Source organism: Sarcophilus harrisii, chromosome 5 (genome assembly GCF_902635505.1).
Source record: "Sarcophilus harrisii chromosome 5, mSarHar1.11, whole genome shotgun sequence".
Classification (NCBI taxonomy): domain Eukaryota; kingdom Metazoa; phylum Chordata; class Mammalia; order Dasyuromorphia; family Dasyuridae; genus Sarcophilus; species Sarcophilus harrisii.
In genome coordinates this window covers 29,412,871-29,432,416 of record NC_045430.1, presented here as the reverse complement: position 1 = coordinate 29,432,416, position 19,546 = coordinate 29,412,871, and the positions used below count along the sequence as shown (strand labels likewise).

General features: G+C 35.5%; 1 protein-coding gene across 3 annotated transcripts in view; it reads right to left on the bottom strand.

The window, feature by feature from the left end:
- CDK17 (cyclin dependent kinase 17) overlaps window positions 1-19,546 on the bottom strand; it is a 144,813-nt gene that overhangs the window by 33,595 nt on the left and 91,672 nt on the right. For all 3 annotated transcript variants that reach the window (XM_031939815.1, XM_031939816.1, XM_031939814.1), the window contains one exon: window positions 7,397-7,522. In XM_031939815.1, coding sequence (XP_031795675.1) covers window positions 7,397-7,522 — 126 coding nt within the window. The remainder of the gene's footprint in view (window positions 1-7,396; window positions 7,523-19,546) is intronic.

Sequence of the window (19,546 nt, the reverse complement as noted above, 5' to 3'; positions counted from 1 at the left end):
GAACACCCCAAATGTAAAGTAACAACACTACTTAAACTATGAATTTACAAATAGTAACAATGAACCTCATCCTTTATGTATGATGTGTTTTGAATATTGACTAATGATTGCATGACGCCATCATGACTATTAGGAAGACATGAAAAATAAGCTTTTGTTGCTAAATAATGGTGTGTTTCCTAAAAATCTCATACCTATACATTTGAAATTTGGGGGAAAATTTTTTTTCTAATCTACTTAATAATCTTTTAACTGAAATTAGTTTATGGGTTCTAAACCCAATTCTCTGCCAATCAATTTGTAAGAATAGCTAATTTATATAAAAGGTAAAAATTTACTAGCTTGATTTTGATATGTATATCTAGACAAAGGAGCATGAAGAGAGCAGAACAGGAAAAGCAAAAGAAATATACTTGGATTTTTTTTTTTTAAATCAACTATATGATTACAAGGGAGGGAAAATATAACTGTAAGACAACTGTTTGTTGGATTTCAAGCATGTGATTAGGTAACCAGGAAAGTTACTATATGCTTTAAGAGAGACAGTATACAAAACCATAGAGGACCTTTAAAAAAACAAACAAGGGGGGTTTTGTTTAGCCTGGGAAAAGACTTGCTACCATATCTGTTTTCAAGGCTCTGAATCCCAGGAATAGGGAATTGGCTTATTCTGGCTGACCCAAAAAGGAAAGACAAGGAACAAATATGGATCAATAATGTGAATCAAAAAGGCCAACTTGGCTTTGAGATAAGGAAAAGCTGCCTAAAAGCATCTGCCTAAAGAAGGTGGGCATTCTGTTCTACAAGTGGAGATGCAAGTACAATTTACATAAGTGTTTCACTAGATGAGATAAAATTATGGTCAAACTTCATTTTCATTCAAGATCCCTCTGCCTATGCATTCTGACAGTCTTAGCCCTTGGTTTAATACTAGGAAAAAATATTCATTTCCATTTCATATCAAGAGTTACAAGTATTTATCGGGCCTATACACCATAAATATCTATTAACTAAAACACAAATAACTGATAAATTCCAAGATACTGACAACCCCTCTGAAAAACAAGACATATTGATGATTATTTTTAATCATATTAATATTCTCTGAAAATAGATGACTGGCTATGTGTGACAATAATGAAGATGTTTGATGGACAAAAACATTCCATTTCTTAACCATCACACATAATGGAGTAGGATGCAGTTTCTGTGACATAACATGTTTTAAGAAGAAAAGTGTTAAAGAAAAAAATTTTGCCACATATTGACACATGGCAATTTTTTCTTAAAAGGAACTGAAATCACTGAGATTCAACTGTAGCTTCTTGGTGGCCTAAGTTCAAAATCCAGATGCAAGAAGGCAGGATGTCTCCCCGAGATCTGCCAACACACCCGAACAAGAGTCAGAGAAAATGTAGCCAATTAAATAAATGCTATATATCTTCGCTGCTTCCATGAAATGGTTCAGTAAATGGTGATCTGAACCACTCTGGTCTCAATCTCAAGCCTGTCCTCTAATAGAATATTTAATAGCCTTTTATTTACAGGATATATACATGGGTAACTTTACAGCATTAACAATTGCCAAACCTCTTGTTCCAATTTTTCACCTCTTACCCCCCCCCACCCCCTCCCCTAAATGGCAGGATGACCAGTAGATGTTAAATATATTAAAATATAACTTAGATACACAATAAGTATACATGACCAAAACATTATTTTGCTGTACAAAAAGAATCAGACTCTGAATTATTGTACAATTAGCTTGTGAAGGAAATCAAAAATGCATGTGTGCATAAATATAGGGATTGGGAATTCAATGTAATGGTTTTTAGTCATCTCTCAGAGTTCTTTTTCTGGGTAATATGTATGTAATCTCATAAGAAGGATGTGATTTGAAAAAAAAAAAAATCCTTTCAAAACAAAAAAAATGTCCACACAAATTTTACCCATTGGACTCTATATCTTATGTGTTAACAACTCAGCTTGTGTAGGAATTACACATTATAATACTAGAGTGGTCAATAAATTTGCTGGATTGCAAGCATGTGACAATGATAGCTAGGAAAGTGAATCCGGATAGGAAGAAAGGGAATGTCCAAAACCAGAGAGGTGACAGTTCTTCCATGTCTGGGCATAAAATTTTAGGAAGATAATAATTAGCTCTAGATGCTTGCTACTAACTTATAAACAGGAGAAATGCAATACTCATATTTTAAAAAACTAATTTAATATTCAAAGTTTTAAAAAAATTGATTTTTAGAAGTTTACGAAAAATTCAAGTTGTATCTAAAATAAGAAGCAGTAAGATATATCAACAGTTGTATCCATATACTGCAATTCTAATCATAAACCTAAGGTTCAGTCTGCATCATCTTGGACATCGTAGTCCTAAGACATTACACAAAACTGTGCAGAAATTACAATATGTCATTCTCACAAACTGAAATACAGCTAGCAGATTTCATTTTGGGTTCCAAAGCCATGACAATAAATTTAAAGCAACGAGAGGAAACAATCAACCACCATGACTGAAGCAATTTAATGTTCCACTCTCAATGCTCTGAAAATTCATTAGGGGGCACTGTTCTCCTTAATTTCATCATTAAGCAAAAAAAGAAACTGCAAATGATAAGTTTTAGATCTTTCTTTCATTTACATCTGGCATGAAGCTAGAGGAAATGATACTAATATTCCCAATCTGTAATTTTAGCCGTCTAAGTTAAATCCTATTAAAATTATTTAGAATCACTAATCTTGCATAAAGTCATTGGTACTTTAGATATAGAAATAAATTTCAGACTTTTGTTTTTATCTGCTATTTTTGTTCTATCAGTACTACCACACTATTAAACCTTTTTTGAGCATTTGACAACAAAGAACATTTTTAACTTTGGAATGTCTATACTCAAATCGCCTCCACACAAGACAATTTTCCTCAAAGGAGAGGAGTTGGGCCTTTCCTCTACTTGCTAACACTACTCCTTCACTTAGGCCTTCCAGGATGCATTCCCCTTAACCCTTTTCTCTACAAGCTTGTCTCTTTTTAAGCCTCCTTTCTCTTTCCAGAATTTTCAATCTCTCCTCATCCACTTGACTCCTTACTTGCTGCCTAGAAGCAAGTACAAATCCCTTTCCTTGAAAAAACCTTCTGGTGACCCTCCTAAAGAACAGAGGCTTCTAGAAACAAGGACTGTTATACTTTGGTCAGTGGATCAATAGTGATTAAAAACCTAATATGATCTAATACTGTGCTAAGGATTGGGGATATAGACAGTCCCCTTCAAGGAGTCTAATGAAAGAAGACAAAACATGAAAAAAAGTTGGGGAAAAAAAGGGAGTAGGGGGAGAAGATACAAAATGTCTTACACAGAATAAATATTAGGTAAATGTTGTTCACTGATCCTCTTATCACTTAAGTTCCAGAAAACTAAAGTCTATGGTCATTGCTCTACTTTCTTTCTGTTCACTCATCTTCAGGCAATCTCACTTCAACCCTCAACTGCAATGGCACTATCAAAGATTACTTTCTTGCTAACTAACTGCCTTTTCCTGGGTCCTCAATCTTTGTGTATCTGTAGCATTTCTTGCTGCTGAAGACAACATCTCTGCCCTCCCCTCCTCAAACCTTCTAACCCCCCCCCCCAGCTGACCACTTGTTCTTGACAAGATGACCATTCACATACAAATGCTATCATGGTGGACAAGGTTCTGCTGGGGACTCTCTTTCATCTTTGTTGTGTGCCCTGTTTCTCATCAGTTCTCAAAAGGACTCAACTATTTCTTCTAAGCTGAAGGCTCTCAAACTTAGGGATTCATCACACTGTCTTTTATCCTGAATGCCAGTCCCGCCTTGAGATACAGGTATTTCACACTCAATACATCTAATACAAAAATCATTATCTTTCTTCCTTAACCTAACAGTCATATATATTTTACTGCTTTAGCCATTTACATCATACTTCTTCCAGCTATCACAACCTAGGAGTGATTCCTTGCCATTCCTAGTTCAAAGGCCTGCAGGCTGTCTTCATGTTCTCTTCTCTTACCCGAGCTTCTTAGATTTTGGACTCTTAAGCACACCACAACAGGTACTTCACAAATAATTGTCAACTAACTTCTTAACCTATGACTTATAAGGTCCTTTTAAACTCTTAGTCCTATGATCACAAAAATCTGTAAAGTCAAATAAGCATTATCTTTAGAGCAACTCAGTATATTAATAACTTAGTGTAAAGTACTAATATAAAGTATATAAATATCAACTGACTCAAAAGACATATTGTGATATTTAGAGACATTTTGTTCTTTAGTTAATGTTTCCCTAATAAACTAGTAATCACAAAATCTTAAAAACAATCCAAGACACATAAAGATGCAAACCACCTGGGCTTTACCAGGTGGTTGGATAGTTTAGAAACTCAAAGATTCGTTACCCGGCTACCAGCACAGTCAAGTAAAAGGCCCATACTTGAAGTCTTTCCAGATCATTAGGATTGCTAGGTAGAAGGCTGTGCTTGTGCTTTTGATTGAAATATTTTAGGTGGCATTTTAGTTTAAGCAGAATGTACTAGAAATTTGGGAACATTCTTCATTCATCCTGAAATGAAATGAGTGAGCAACCTCTTCCAAATGGCCTAAAACTCCACTCAATTTAGCTTAGTAAGCACTTTAAAGAATCTACTATGTATAGGCTATAACCTAAAAAAAAAAAAAAAAAAAAAAAAAAAGCATCATTGCCCAAAAAGAATGAATGTAAGGCAAAGTTTATTTTTCTTTCCATTTTTCATCCTCAAACTTCAAACAGTTCATTACCCATGGGAAATACTTTTTTTTCTTGAAGATTAATTCTACCAGGAAGATAAAAAATTAAAAGTGCTTGTTTTGTCTCCTTCACAGAACTGATGTGCAAAGATGTCAGGCTGACCTCCATTTAACACCACTTAAGTTCCAAGATCTTTCTTTGTCCTGTGTCTTTATGACACTGGAGGTAATTACAAACTACTAAGTTCAAGAATAAGAGATTTAGTAAAATCTAGTGGCAATGATTTAAGAAAAAAATCTACAAAAACAACATGTATTTTACATATATTATATATTAGAATAAAAAGAAATGAAAAAGAATTAAGACAAGTCTATAATAAATAAAAATATTAAAATAAGACATATAACATAATAATACTATTATGTCAATGACAAAATGTACCAAATTCATAGACATTAACTTATCAATAATAGTGACATTTGCACAAGAGACCTATACATAAAAAGCTCCAAAATGATTGATAGGAATGAATGCTACCCCTTAATCTGTGGTTAGTTTGAACAAATATAGAAAAAAAAATTTACCATGATATTTGGCAATATAATAGGTGGTTTGTGAGTTGTTTTTTTTTTGGAGGGGTAGGGTGGGGTGGGGTGGAGTGGGTGGTGGTGATAAATCACTAGCCTTCCAACATGCCTGCAGTAGAATCAACAATGTATGAGAGTGCCTGTTTCCCCAAGATTGACATCATTTTTTTCCTCATTCCTTTATTCCAGTGGGTATAAGGATAAAAAATACAAATTTTTTCTCATTAGCCACAGCAGAAAACTGCATTAGAATCGGAAAACAAATTACAAGTTCAACACGTGTAGAATGGCTAACTTAAATATTATCATGATTAAGCATTTTGATATATTCATGGGATTTCACCAATGTGGGCAATTTAGAATTGCACAAGTGAAAATCTATAACTCATCTGTAATATTCTTCAAAAGCTTACAATCTAATGGGTAGAAATGGGGGAAAATAAATGAGCTAATGAGGAACTCAAAAGGGGGAAAGGAAAGTTGTTATGAAAAGTCAGGTGGGGAGGCACCAGCTCTTCCCTCAGAGTCCAGAGTGGTTCTGTTGGTAGAGAGAAAGAGAGACAGGAGGAGGCTGATTAAAGTGTCAAGAGCATGGTTTGGAAATGGTTCATTTGGCTTCAGCCTCTTCTACCTATATTTCATATATTTTTTGAATATTTTTAATAATGATTAAGTTTATAATGAAATTTTAAAAACATTTAGTTGCATTTAGATGTCACAGGTAGAACAGGCTGAGCTCTTGGATCCATCCACTAAAGAGTCTAAAAGAACAAGCTACCATCAGAAAATAGGAGAAGTGAGATGGACAGAAAAGCCACATAGGAAGTATGGGAAAATCCACAGCTATTTTCCCCTGGAGACAAAGCATAATCATAGCACACTCATTTAAACATGTTAGTCAAGACTTTGGTGTCTGAAATATTTGATTAATAACTTCAAGAGATATAGTAGTTTATATGAAATGAATAAGAAATCATGTAAAAAAAAAAGTTTTCTCAAAAGAAAACATGTCACAGAAAAGTAACTCAGCAGAGAGTTTGGGGCTGGGAGAGAAGTCTACGGATTTTCCCCCATATCAAAACGTGTATGCTGTACAGAGGGTATTCACATCCCCTTTATTAAACATTCATTTATCTGATGCTCCAGACTTTGAATTACAGACTCTTCTATACTTACCGTAATATCTTGTATCATGTCTCAGAGAGAACACAAAGCACATATTTGTGGTTGGAAAAAACCCAACTAATATCTATATTATGGTTTTTAAAAAATTATTCTAAATCCTGTTGGGCTATATTGAAGCTTTGGGTACATGCTGCTATTCTGGAATCTCCTTGAATTCATATAAATTGTTTATTTAGTGAACCATTCACGATCTAAATTTGCCACCTTCATCAAAATACGAAAACAGAAAGCAGGTGTAGAACCACTCTATAAGCCGTTTTCTTGATTCCTTCCCTGGTCACATTCTCCAACAACAGAAGCCAAACTTTATGGAATACAAATTCAACGTCATGATTTCTCAGGAAGAGCTCTAGACATACAGAATTTCTAACAAAACTCATACTGGGCTGAACATAGAACATACTCCTACAATAAGATTTCTTTTTGGGGAAAAAGGACACACACATACACAGTTGAACATGTTTATTATAAGGTGAAATCTGGTTTTATACAAATCAGATTTTGGAGGAGAAAGTATGGGTTATATACATATATATATACCAATTTGGCTATTTAGTTAATGGGAAAAATTACAAAGTGCATAATGAATAAGCCATTTTAAGCCCTAAAGAAAATTTCTCAAATTTCCCAGAATTTAAAGATAACATTAATAGTAATATAAATAATTTCTGAAATAGTAGAGTGCATACATAATTACCACATTCAAATAACTTAAGCTGTTCTCTCTCTACTAGATCATACTAACTCTCAAAAGATCTATGATGCCAAAATAAATATAGCTACAATTTGAAAATTGTATATCTAGCAAGTCAAAGGCTGATTTAATTTTTGTTGGAGTAAGAGATCCTTCAAAACTCACCAAGGAAGCTCTCCTAGAGCGCCGGCTCATTGGCTGATCAAATGGAGGGCTATTTATCTGCAGCTTTTCTAAATAACCGTCAGGTATTCTAATGTCCGCAGGAAGTGACAAACGTTTATTTAGATCCTGAAAGTATAAAAAAAAAAAAAAAAAAAAAGTAAAGAAAACTAAGTTAATTTTAAAAGCATTCTGGATTGGCTTTTTTTAGTACTTCTTAATGATAATTTTGCTAGACATTTATTTTGGTTTTATACAATACACTGAGAACTCAAGAGCTATTAACCACTGAAAGTTTCTGAACAGAAAAGGGACATAATTCATCAAACCACTAATGAGTAGGATAAACCAGAATTTAATTCTCCTAATCTAATCTAATTCTCCCTCCACCTGTTGGCTTTGGGTCCTAGGCAGTGTCACAGTAAGTGTCTGAGGCCAGATTTGAACTCAGAAAGATAAGTACTCTAGGCCCAGCACTCTACTCATTGTGCCTCCTAGTTGCCTGCAGCTTACTATACAGAAAGTATGGTAATACTCTCTTAATAATGCTAATTGAATTGCATTAGAAGAAGTGAAGACAGAGGATAAATAGGCTAGGAAACTAAAGCAACATTCCAGGCAAATGGCCCTGAGAATCTTTACTGAGATAGTATTAATTTTATTAAGTCTTAATTATAAGAATAAGATATCATTCCTGATGGGAAGAAAAAGATGAGAACAAAGGAAGAAGAGAAGACCAGACAATATCCTTTACGCACTGCTTCATCCCCAACTGTGCCCTGTGTTCCTTCACAAAGAAAACTCAAGGAAATGTGGCTCACTTGACTTATAATTTGTGAAGGTAAGATGATTCTATCTCAACATGCTCTTTCTGACTACAAGTCATGGCTCCAAATGTCACCTCAGCTGCTCACTATAGCCCCCCTTCCCACCTAAGCTTTAGCTTCATGTTCCTAGTTCCAAATTCATACACAATCTTCACATGAAACTCAGTACTTCTAAATGGCAATTTTTTGTTTTCTCCTCTTAAACGAACTGTCCATCCCAAATCATCCATGTGTGAAATTCTTGAGATATCTCTGACATCTTATTCTCTTGCCACTCAAGTCTAACTGGTCACTACATGTAGTTCTTGATCCACAATCCTACTACATAATTATTTTCCCTTCATGATGTGTCTTGTATTTACCTCTTTCTTTCTTATTTCATAATGACCAACCTACTTCAGGTACTCATCTATTCAAATTTAGATTGTTCCCCAGAAATTATTTTTCTACCTTCCAATTTCCACACTTTCCATTCCAATTGTTGAGCACTGCCAACAATTTAAGTATAATAAACAGCTTATTTCATCTAATTATGCACCTTCTCTAAACTTCCAAAAGTTCCTATTCCTCCAAACAGCCTCTGATATGTGGGCTTGCTGCACTTACATGGGGAGAAGACATAACTACAATTAAGCATGTTCTAACAGTAATAACAATAATTACTATATGCTAAGCACTTAACATGTCACATCTCATTTGATCTCACAGCAACTCTGTGAGCTGTTAACTAAGAGTTAGGGGGATAAATACCCTCCAGTTTAGAGGCAAAGACTATTTACTGAGACTTCCCCAAGGTTTCCCCGCCTTTTTTTTCCTTACAAGGGGGGAGAGTCTCTGGATGTATTCAAAGACTAGGTGATTGGTGCTTTTAGTATCTTCATCTTTCACCTGAAAAAGTTGAGGCAAACAGATTAAGGGACTTGTCCTATATCTCAGGCCAAATTTAAACTCAGTACTTGCTGGATTAAGGCTCAGGATTTAGCAGCTAGAAAGCACAATAACAGCAGCAGTTCCCATAAAGTACTATGGCACACTCAAAGGGAAGGAGGTATTTACAGGCATTAGAGAAACACGTCACACAGGGTAACAATTCATATCATAAATATCTGTGGATTTTAGCAGACAGAAATCTGAATCTAAGTCACTGTATGGTCGAGGAACAGAAAACAACTAGTGTGCTATTAGCTCACATTGAGGCGCTTGGGGTCAGGAGGAGTGAGGTAACAATCATATCACATAAGGAGGGTCTCTTGTTCTACACCAGGTACCATATTTTAGGAATTGGCATGTATCCAAAGAAAAGAAGACCAAGGTGCTAGGAAGACTGGTAGCTCTTTAAATTTTCTTCCTTAATGATCTTACCCACTCCCATGGTTCCAATGATCATCCCCACATATGTATGAGACTTCTAAATCTACACTTAGACACTCAAGTTCTTTTTTTTTTTTTTTAATAACTTTTTATTTACAAGTTATATGCATGGGTAATTTTCCAATTTGTTCCAATTTTTCCCCTCCTTCCCCCCACCTCCTCCCCTAGATGGCAGGATGACCAATACATATTAAATATGTTAAAGTATAAATTAAATACAAAATAAGTATACATGACCAAACCGTTATTTTGTTGTATAAAAAGAATCAGACTCTGAAATATCATACAATTAACCTGTGAAGGAGATCAAAAATGCAAGCGGGCAAAAATATAGGGATTGGGAATTCTATGTAATGGTTCTTAGTCAGCTGCCAGAGTTCTTTTTCTGGAAGTAGCTGGTTTAGTTCATTACTGCTCCATTGGAACTTATTTGGTTCATCTCATTGCTGAAGATGGCCAGGTCCATCATCATAGATTATTGTTGAAGTAAATAATGATCTTCTGGTCCTGCTCATTTCACTCAGCATCAGTTCATGTAAGTCTCTCTAGGCCTTTCTGAAATCATCCTGTTGGTCATTTTTTACAGAACAATAATATTCCATAACATTCATATATCACAATTTATTCAGCCATTCTCCAATTGATGGACATCTACTCAGTTTCCAGTTTCTGGCCACTACAAAGAGACCTGCCACAAACATTCTTGCACATACAGGTCCCTTTCCCTTCTTTAAGATCTCTTTGGGATATAAGCCCAGTAGTAACACTGCTGGATCAAAGGGTATGCACAGTTTGATAACTTTTTGAGCATAGCTCCAAATTGCTCTCCAGAATGATCGGATGTATTCACAATTCCACCAACAATGTATTGGCACTCAAGTGCTTTCCAGAAAGACAATTTTACTTTCACCTAACTGCCTGTTTATTTCTGACTGGATCTATTACTCCATCTAAGTCTCTATCTTCTGGTACTTCTCTTTCCTTTCCACTCTATTTGAATCCTCATAAACTCTAAAACCCAATTCAATTCCCGCCCCTATGAAATCTTCCTTCATCACCTCAGGTCAAAACAAGGTCCCTCTTCTCTGAACAGGTCCTGTGGCATTTATCTATACAGAACTCAATAGGGTCTTGCCATATCTTGTACTGTTTGTTAATCATTTCACAAGTTATTTTTTAATCTCCCTTAATTAAACCATAAGCTTTTGGAAGGCAAGGATGGTCAGTTATGCTCCTATATGCTTCACTCTAGCACCTAGCAGAATGCAGTACACATAGCAAACACTTAAAAATAAATGAATGACTATTTACTATTCTATCTATACAGAGACTATACAATCTCAAAACCTAGCACCATACTAGGTGCCATGATTCACTGAATTTAGCCTTCACTTAAAAAACAAAGGGGAAAAAACATTTAAAGGAAAACAAAGAACAATTCTATACAACAAAGCAATTTTTTTTTTATATCTCAGCTGATAGATCATAGAAACAATGCTTTCTCTGTTGGGACACAACAAACTCTATATAATAAATAGTCCTATACAGTATCTGATTCCTCTTGTTCACACAGTCACTTGAAGAAAAAACAAACTGATTGTATATGGGTACCACTCATGTGAATGAGAAGAATGTCATCTCCAGTAGCTAAGTTCCTTACCCTTTTGTTGTCCTAACTTCCCTTCCAATCTCAAATATCAAAAACACATCATCATAAAAGCCTAAATAATATACCAATACTAAGCATATATGAAAAATCTATAGTTATATTAAGACTCTATAGAACATTAGTAACATTTTTTTCCCAGGTTTTAGGTAGATGAGTCATATACAAAGAGAGCTAATACAGAGGTTTGTGAAATGAATCAAGTATGTAAGAACTAGCTTTAAGTGATGAAACAGTATTTGTTTCTAGCATCTAAAACTCATCAATTTATGTGTTCAGTGAGCTATGTCTTGAAATATAATTCTTATCAAATGGCTTAAGAGTGTGAGTAGCCTTTCCATAGAGAGATTCTGGAACCTTTCCTAGTCACCTCTGAACCCTGCTGCTGCTGCCATGTCCAAGTGCAGAGAGCAGTATCCTTGGTGCTCACCATCCCCCATGGAAGTTAAACCCCTGGCAAACCAAGCTCTAGCACTCCCACTTTGGACAGTCCTAATTCATTTTTCAGGAGTTTCCCTTAAATGTATCCTTAAGTTATTTCTAATCATTTCTTCCAACTCTGTAGTTAGAATGGAACAAGTCTGATTCCCATCGGACACCAGGAGACAGTTACCCAGTTCCCTTAGGTTTATCAAAGGCACAGATGAGGGAAATTTTAAATCAAGGTTGGAATCAGGGTTAGAGGGAAGATTAAAGAGGGGTAACCTGCACAGTAAGCACCATGCTTCCCAACAGGGTTCTACCCAGGGTCCTACACATATTTGAAGTCTCCTCTAGGAAGACTCTATAACCAGCAAGTAGCTCGCAGTCCAGAGGCATCGTGACTGCTTAAAAGCAGTCATTAAACACAGATGATTCTTCTATCAATTTTATATCATACTATCACTCAATAAAAGTACAGTGAAAACGATGCAGGTGCTGAGATTTATTGATTTTGACCAAGTTCAATTAATCTAAATAAAAATTTGTATAGTCTAGGAGAAAAATTTTACCATGTAGACTGACCTAATCCAAGCAGACATGCACATTTGAGATGATGAACAATCCATGGAGAGAAAATAATTTCCTTCTGATAAATTAGCTTGGGGGAGAGAGTTGTGTCAAGGATTTCATCAGCATAAGGAATTGTGATTATGGAAACGAAACCATCTCACCACTAAAGTGGTAATGCCAGTGATAGTAGTGATAATGATGAAGCTAATGTAGCACTGATGCAGAATGACAAATACCTCTATTTTAAGAATTAAACTGAGTTATCTGGAACATGAAGAGGCTCAATCTATAATACAAAGCTAGTACATAACAGACTGGCAAGGAATATGTAAGCAAAACTTGAACTCAAGTCCTTCTGACTTCCAGGATAGCCCTCTATCCATCATATAGCCCTCTACCTACCATATCCACCATATAGCCCTCCATCAGTGGATGGCAGCCTATACCAGGCTGCATTTACAAGCCATCTTATACCATAAAATGGTTCACAAAAAAACAGGAGCTTGGGATAGATAGAAACTGTGATTATGCTAAATGAAGGTTTTGGAAGAATGTATGATGGCACTTCAAAAGCAGACAAAACTACCTTCCTCATGAGTTTTCAAGAGGCACAGAGAGGGGACGTGGAATGCTGGGAAAGCAGTGAATCTTATATACACATTAATTAAATGCCTATTATGTGCCAGGCACTGTGCTAAATACTGGGTATACAAAAAAGGGCAAAACCAGTCCCTGACCTGAAAACCCGACAATCCAAGGAGCTGAAGGGCCATAGAAAAAGACAAGCTTCAATAAGCGCCAACTACTTCCTTTGTTGGGCAAAGTAATAAGCAAAGAAACTGAAGAGACATTTCTTTTCCCATTTCTGCTATGGATGTGACTTGCAGGGCTGGAGCAGCGTTAGCATGGTGTGTATGCATCTAAGAAGATGGGGGCTGGCTTTCAGGACAGATGAAGTTACTACAGATCAAGTAACTACAGGAAGACCATTAAATTTTAACAGGTTTGGGAATTAGGCACGAGAGAAAACAAGTGGATAGAGACTATTTCCTCAATGGTAAAGTCTTCTGAGGGAATCTTCAGTCTGTGGATGTGCAAATAAATAACCATACTTGATGGCTAAAGTCAAGCAGGACTTCAGGGAAAAGCCAGAGAGAGCAGGGAAAGCATTTTTGTCAATAAAAGACTGGGAAGGAGTACAAGACCAAACACAAGATTTAATAGGCTTCCAACACAAAGCAGTATGCTCATTTTGTTTCTATCCTGCCAACTCTTTGCTCGATCCGTCTTTTTCTCTGTCAAGAATTAGTTTAGATTCCTTCATAAAGTTCTCCCTGAACCCTTCTTCTTTTCAGTGACAAAACAGCGCAATGAACCTAAAACTTTCACAGGTATTTGAAATACTGTAATTATCATAAGAGCACAAATCTCAGAAAACATCTAGTCCAACCCTTAATTGAATAAGAAAGTCTTTTTAAAACACCCACTAAGTAGTCCATCCAACTTTTGTTCTAGCACATTCCTTGATGACTGAGTACACAATTTCTGGCAATGACATCAGGTAAGCACCCAATTCAATACCTGGAGTTTTGTGACAGTTTTTAATCCTAGCAAGGTGCCTTGGCTCATGTTCTCTTGGGTGGGATAGCAATTCCCATCACTTCCCTTGCCCCCTACTCCTTGTCATCCGTTTATATGATAGCTCTAAACACAGTATCTGTGTAGTTTCTCTTAATATGGGTTGAGAACAGGAAAGAAATGAACTTATGATTGCTCCCAAGCCCAAAACACTTCTAGAAAGAAGTGTTTCCTTAAAACACTTAAAAGTGATTAGAGTTTCTTTGAAGATGAAAGGGTTGCCTCTTCCATGTGACCTTATATGAAGATTAGACAAGGGAACCTGTATCATGCTCAGATGGGGCTTCCTGGTGATAGCACCATCCTCTGAGGTATCAAGACTGGAAAAAACCACCTGTCCCTAAGAGCCTCTTCACAGAATGTGTGGCTGATCATTTAATAGGCATGAGATTAAGGACAATCTCCCCAGTCCTCTTTGAATAAAATTACAAATGATATCCATATCAAACAGCACCAATTAGATAATGTGTTCATTTTTAATAGCTTGCTACTATCTCGGGGATTCTTCCAAGATGTTACCTCATATTAGCACAGGGGTGACAACTCTCAGTCTACAAAAGCTAAATATGCTCAAAGTTTTTCAGGTTGTTTTGGGGGCGTGGGTTGGAGGAGCAGAACTGAGATTTCACTGGTACAGATGATTTCCAGGCACAAAATTTCTTCTACCAACCCAAAGTCTACCAGCATTTACGTTGTAGCTTGTTGTCTTAAGAGATTCTTGGAAGAACTAAACCAAGCTCAGTGACTTGCTCAAGGTCAGTATCATGCGTCAGACAAGTCTTTCTGATGCTACATAGCTGAGTTTTCATCTACTACATTGCATTACCTCTCAGAATATACTGTTATTGTTACGCTTTTTAAAATGCAGCCTGGGACTTTTCCAGAATACTATCATTAAAGAGGCATTGTGAACACTGTCATTTGATGACAAAGGTGAAAAACAAACTCTTCAATGCTGTAAACTGTGATTTCATATTACTTTGCAGTTAATAATGGTCATTTTTAGCATGGAAAATAAAATGAGTATAGAAAATTCTGTTTTTCAAATAATTCTAGAAAACTTATAATTTGGTTTCTAACTCTAACTTATGCAATTTAGGAGGTGATAAAAAATGGGCATCATTTCCAAAAACGAATTCTATTGATTTTTGTGACACACTTTCTCTCTCCCCTTCCCTCCTTCCTTCTCTGTCTCCCTCCTTCTCCCTCTCCCCCTCTTCTCTTTCTGCATCATGAGAACATATGGCAAGGTAGTTGCTTGGATAAGCAAAAAAGGAAAGGAATGCAATTCCAGATTTCCCTTGATGGGGACAAAGGTTTTGTCATAATTTTAAAGTGATGTTGCAAGTGAATGATAAGAATGAATGAAAATTGGTCCTAACATTTTGAATGACATTTTTTCTTTTCCTGAATCAGCGTATGCTTTTCCTCCACCATCTATGATCTTGTTCCAATTAAGTCCAAATGACAATATTCCAATTGTAACTTAGTACGACAATATCCCAATGCCCAAATGTCAAGAAGTGGGAAGAAACATTCAAACATTCCCCTTCTTGTCAAGTTCCAATCCCAAAGAATGTGCCTCTACTAGGAGCAACAACAATTAAGAGACAAAGATGCATCATTTCTAGCTCCAGAAGAGACTATATTACATTTTGAAAGATAGAGAAATATACACTCTGATTCACCATGATGAATTTCCTTGGTTTTTTCTTTGCCTTCCAACCCCTACCTATTCCCATATTGAAATTCTCTTTTTAGAATAATAGAGAAGTGAAAAGTTTGGTTGTGGTTTGTCCTTTGTCACAGGGCAAAAAGAGAATGGTAGAGACTGGACTGCATACGATTCCAAACTAAATGTGTCGGTAGTTGTTCCACATTTCTTAAGATTTCTAAGGCTCTCCCATCTACAGACTCCTACTATGGGACACATTGAGTAACCTGAATTCAGAAATAAAAATACCAGCAGCTATCAAGGTTTTAACTTCCAAAAAATTCCTTCTAAAACCACTTGTTTATCAATGCCCCCCAAAACACCCCCAGATTTTAGCATGGATTTTCAGAGCTAGTCCTAGAGGTGTCGAATTACTAATTTCAAAGACAAAAAGACTTTTACTTCCAAAGTCAGTTGATATCAGTCTAATTGGCCACATAATCCACAAAAGGTCAAACAAAACTGATTTGTGTTTTTGGAGAAATTTCACTCTGAATCAGTTATTTCACCCAGCTTCTTTGCTGTCTTCAAAAAGACAACATATAAACTGTAGTCATAAGTGACTCATTAATAAGACGGCTACACAAGTGCTTTTGTTCCCTGGAGAACATTTTATGACATCAAACCACATATTAATATCTCTATAGTTTAAAACACATGACAAACTGGCCTTAAATCTCACCTATACCACAATTTATAGAAAGTCTTACATGAAATGTCACCTGACTTTATATATTACGTATATTTATAAACTAATTTCAAAAGACATCTCATCCCACACCCTGCCCTACTTATATCCTTACTGAATTTGACTTGACCTTTACAACTGACAATTATCTTTCAAGAAAATGGCTTCATTTTTATTGTAACTACATAACGATTTCTAATAAAATATTATTAAAACAATACAAACTTAAAGACAGCCAAAATGCTACAAAGGGTAAAGCAAAGGAGAGTCTCAGGCATCCAACTTGTGTTAAGTCTGGGTTATTGCCAAATATTCTTGTATAAAGGAAATGCTGATGAGATTTCTACAAGACTAAATGATTCCCAGAATCACAGAATATTTCAGGTAAAATATCTACATAGTAAAAGCATATGTGACACAATTTTTTCTTAATAACACAAATGTAGCCTTTTAATGTAGCCAATTATACCTAAAAATCCATAAAAGTGAATGTTTCTATAGTCAAAAAGGATATTTACTGTGGCTGAAAGAATAGCAGCTCTAAAAGATACTAAAAAAATAGCATGAGAGAGTGTAGCAGATAAGTTTGAGGAAAAGCACCTATTGTAAGGAAATTTGAAAGTTCTACGTCAAAATGAGAAGAAAAATTTAGTAGGAACATTTTCTAAAGCTAGGATGAAAGGGGAGTGAAATCACACCACTCTATTGTGTAACTGTGAAACTCATCTCATTTGCAAATGGGGTTCAGAGAATGCTCGAGGATGACTCATGTTATATGATTTATTAATATACAGCAAATACCATTCTCCCTCACACACTGCCAACAAATGATAATGACGCTTCTTTTTACAGGAAATGAATGAAACCTTCTATATTTAACTGTTTAAAGCTGGCTATTTTAAAATAAATCACATAGTATTATTTCATTCATGCCAGTAGTCAAAAATACACTGAATGCTGTCCTATTCAGTTAAAATGTTATAAAAAGAAGAGATGGCAATTATTTTTCATATCCGAGGTCTCCTTAAGTAACTAACTCAAATCACAAGGTAGTCTCATAGTTTTATTTTTTCCTAGTACTTTTAAATGCTTTTAATTAATCATGTCAAAATTTGGAATTTGGAAATTAGGTCTTCAATGAGCAAAGAGGTAAAATTTTTGAATTTCTAATTTAGAAAGTGATCTGTGTCTTTCTTTGAATATTTTCAAACCTACTGAAATTTTTCTACATCTTAATCACCTTCTAATTGCATTATAATTATTTATGTGCAAATCTCAACTGATTACAAAAACTGAATTCAATTCCTTGGTTTCTTACATTTTTCTTTTGGAAGAAATTTCACCAACAGAAATTATGTCAAGTTAAAATCATTTAATTTTTCAGCTGTAAAAAGCCTTAAATAACTTAAGAGTTCACTGCAACTTTTAGGAGGAAAAAGCTCATTTTTAGATATTGAAAGCAAAGTAATCACTGAGGGGAAAACATAAAGTGTTAACTAAAATTTAAGTTTTTAAATGGGGAAAGATCCAGAGAAAAGTGAGGTTAGAGGATGATTAAATTCCTGTCAACAAATATTATGAAATGTTTACTCCACAAAGTCTTAATCCCATGTCTCACAGTGGCTTGGAAGTGGCCCTGGTTCTCCAAGACCAAGTTTGGAGAACACAAGTTCTACCATGCAGCCTGGACAAAGATTCATTATGAAAGCAACTACATGATCCCTTTAATAGCAGGAATCTACTTGCCAAGGATCAACCTCATTAATTACCAAGAAAACTATCACTAGTAGGCTGTCCATTTGGTGATGGATTCTTAGGCCATGGCAAACCCAAAAGCAAGGAAAAAATAAATCATATATCTCCTCCAGTCCTGTGACAGAAAAAGCAGGAAAAGGGCGAAGAAAGAATCAAAAGGTTTCAGATTATTTAATAACATTGACCGAGCTCCTTACAGGGTCGGTTCTTGACCAATGACCACTGGTAAGTAGACATACCAAAGGAAGTGAAATACATCAATCTTGGCATGATTAGTGTAAATAAAATCTTCAACAGAAAAAGTTGCAGCTAATGGAAGGATGCAACTAAAAGACACCCTTCCGAGAGACAAAAAGATTTGAGCAGAGTTAGTTTTATCCTTTGTCAAAGCACTGAGGAACATAATTTCATTACACATTTGATCATTTTTTTATTTCACAAATTATATTAAATATTTGCAAAAAGACTACCATGGCAAGTTTATGTACCAAGATCTGTTGATCTTGAAAATGGGTTACAGAAGTTACTACAAAGAACACAAGTCACTAATATACTTTTAATTTTTAGTAATTTCAATATAAAATGGGAGCAGTAATGGTTGATATCCCCCCTCCCCCCCAAAAAAAATCCAAGCACTGAGGCCAAAGCCTTGCAAACTTATCCAGATGACAGCTGCCCATTTCAGATTATCCATAAGGGCATAAGAAAAAGAGTAATGCTGATAGTCATCACCAAGGAAGTCTTGAGCAAGAAATCAAAGACTATAAGGACATGGTCTGGTTTTTTCCTCAAAGTTGCACATAAGGTGCAAGGTATACAAAAGAGAAAAAAAAAATCAGGGACCAAAGAGCTAACTGAGGAGCTGGTGTGTGATATTGGAATGAAAATAACAGAACCCTGGCCAGAGATGGAGTGCAGAACAGCCAGGATTTCACAGGAGGCAAAATCCAAGAAAGGACTAACTAATAAAACTTGCAACTTCAAATATCTACAGACAAATGATGAAACAAACAAAAGGAAATAGTAGAGGTCCTAAAGCAAGGAAACAATTTTGAGCTCATGGGTATCACTAAGACCATCTCTGGACTATTATTTTGAAAGGATATACTTTTCCAAAAGAAACAGTATAGGTAAAAGGGAGTAGAATCAGGTAGCACTATATAAGCTATATGTTAACAAAGTATAATCATGTGGCAAAATTCAGGAACTAAAGAAGGGAATCTTGGCTGAAAGTAGGTATTGTTCCATGATGGGAAAAAAAATGGAATTTTCCCCTGGAAGTGACTCTGGAATATATCATCACCTGGACAGAAAGAAACATGAGATGAGTTTAGGGCATAGAACACAAAACCAGCACAGATTCATGATATGGTTTAAAAACAACAACAACAAAATCATAAACAAAAAACACTTTTAATTATCTATACATCTGCTGCAGATCGATCCTCCAAAAACTAAAGAACTAATAACTTCTTGACCTGCCTCAAAAGATAAAGCAAGT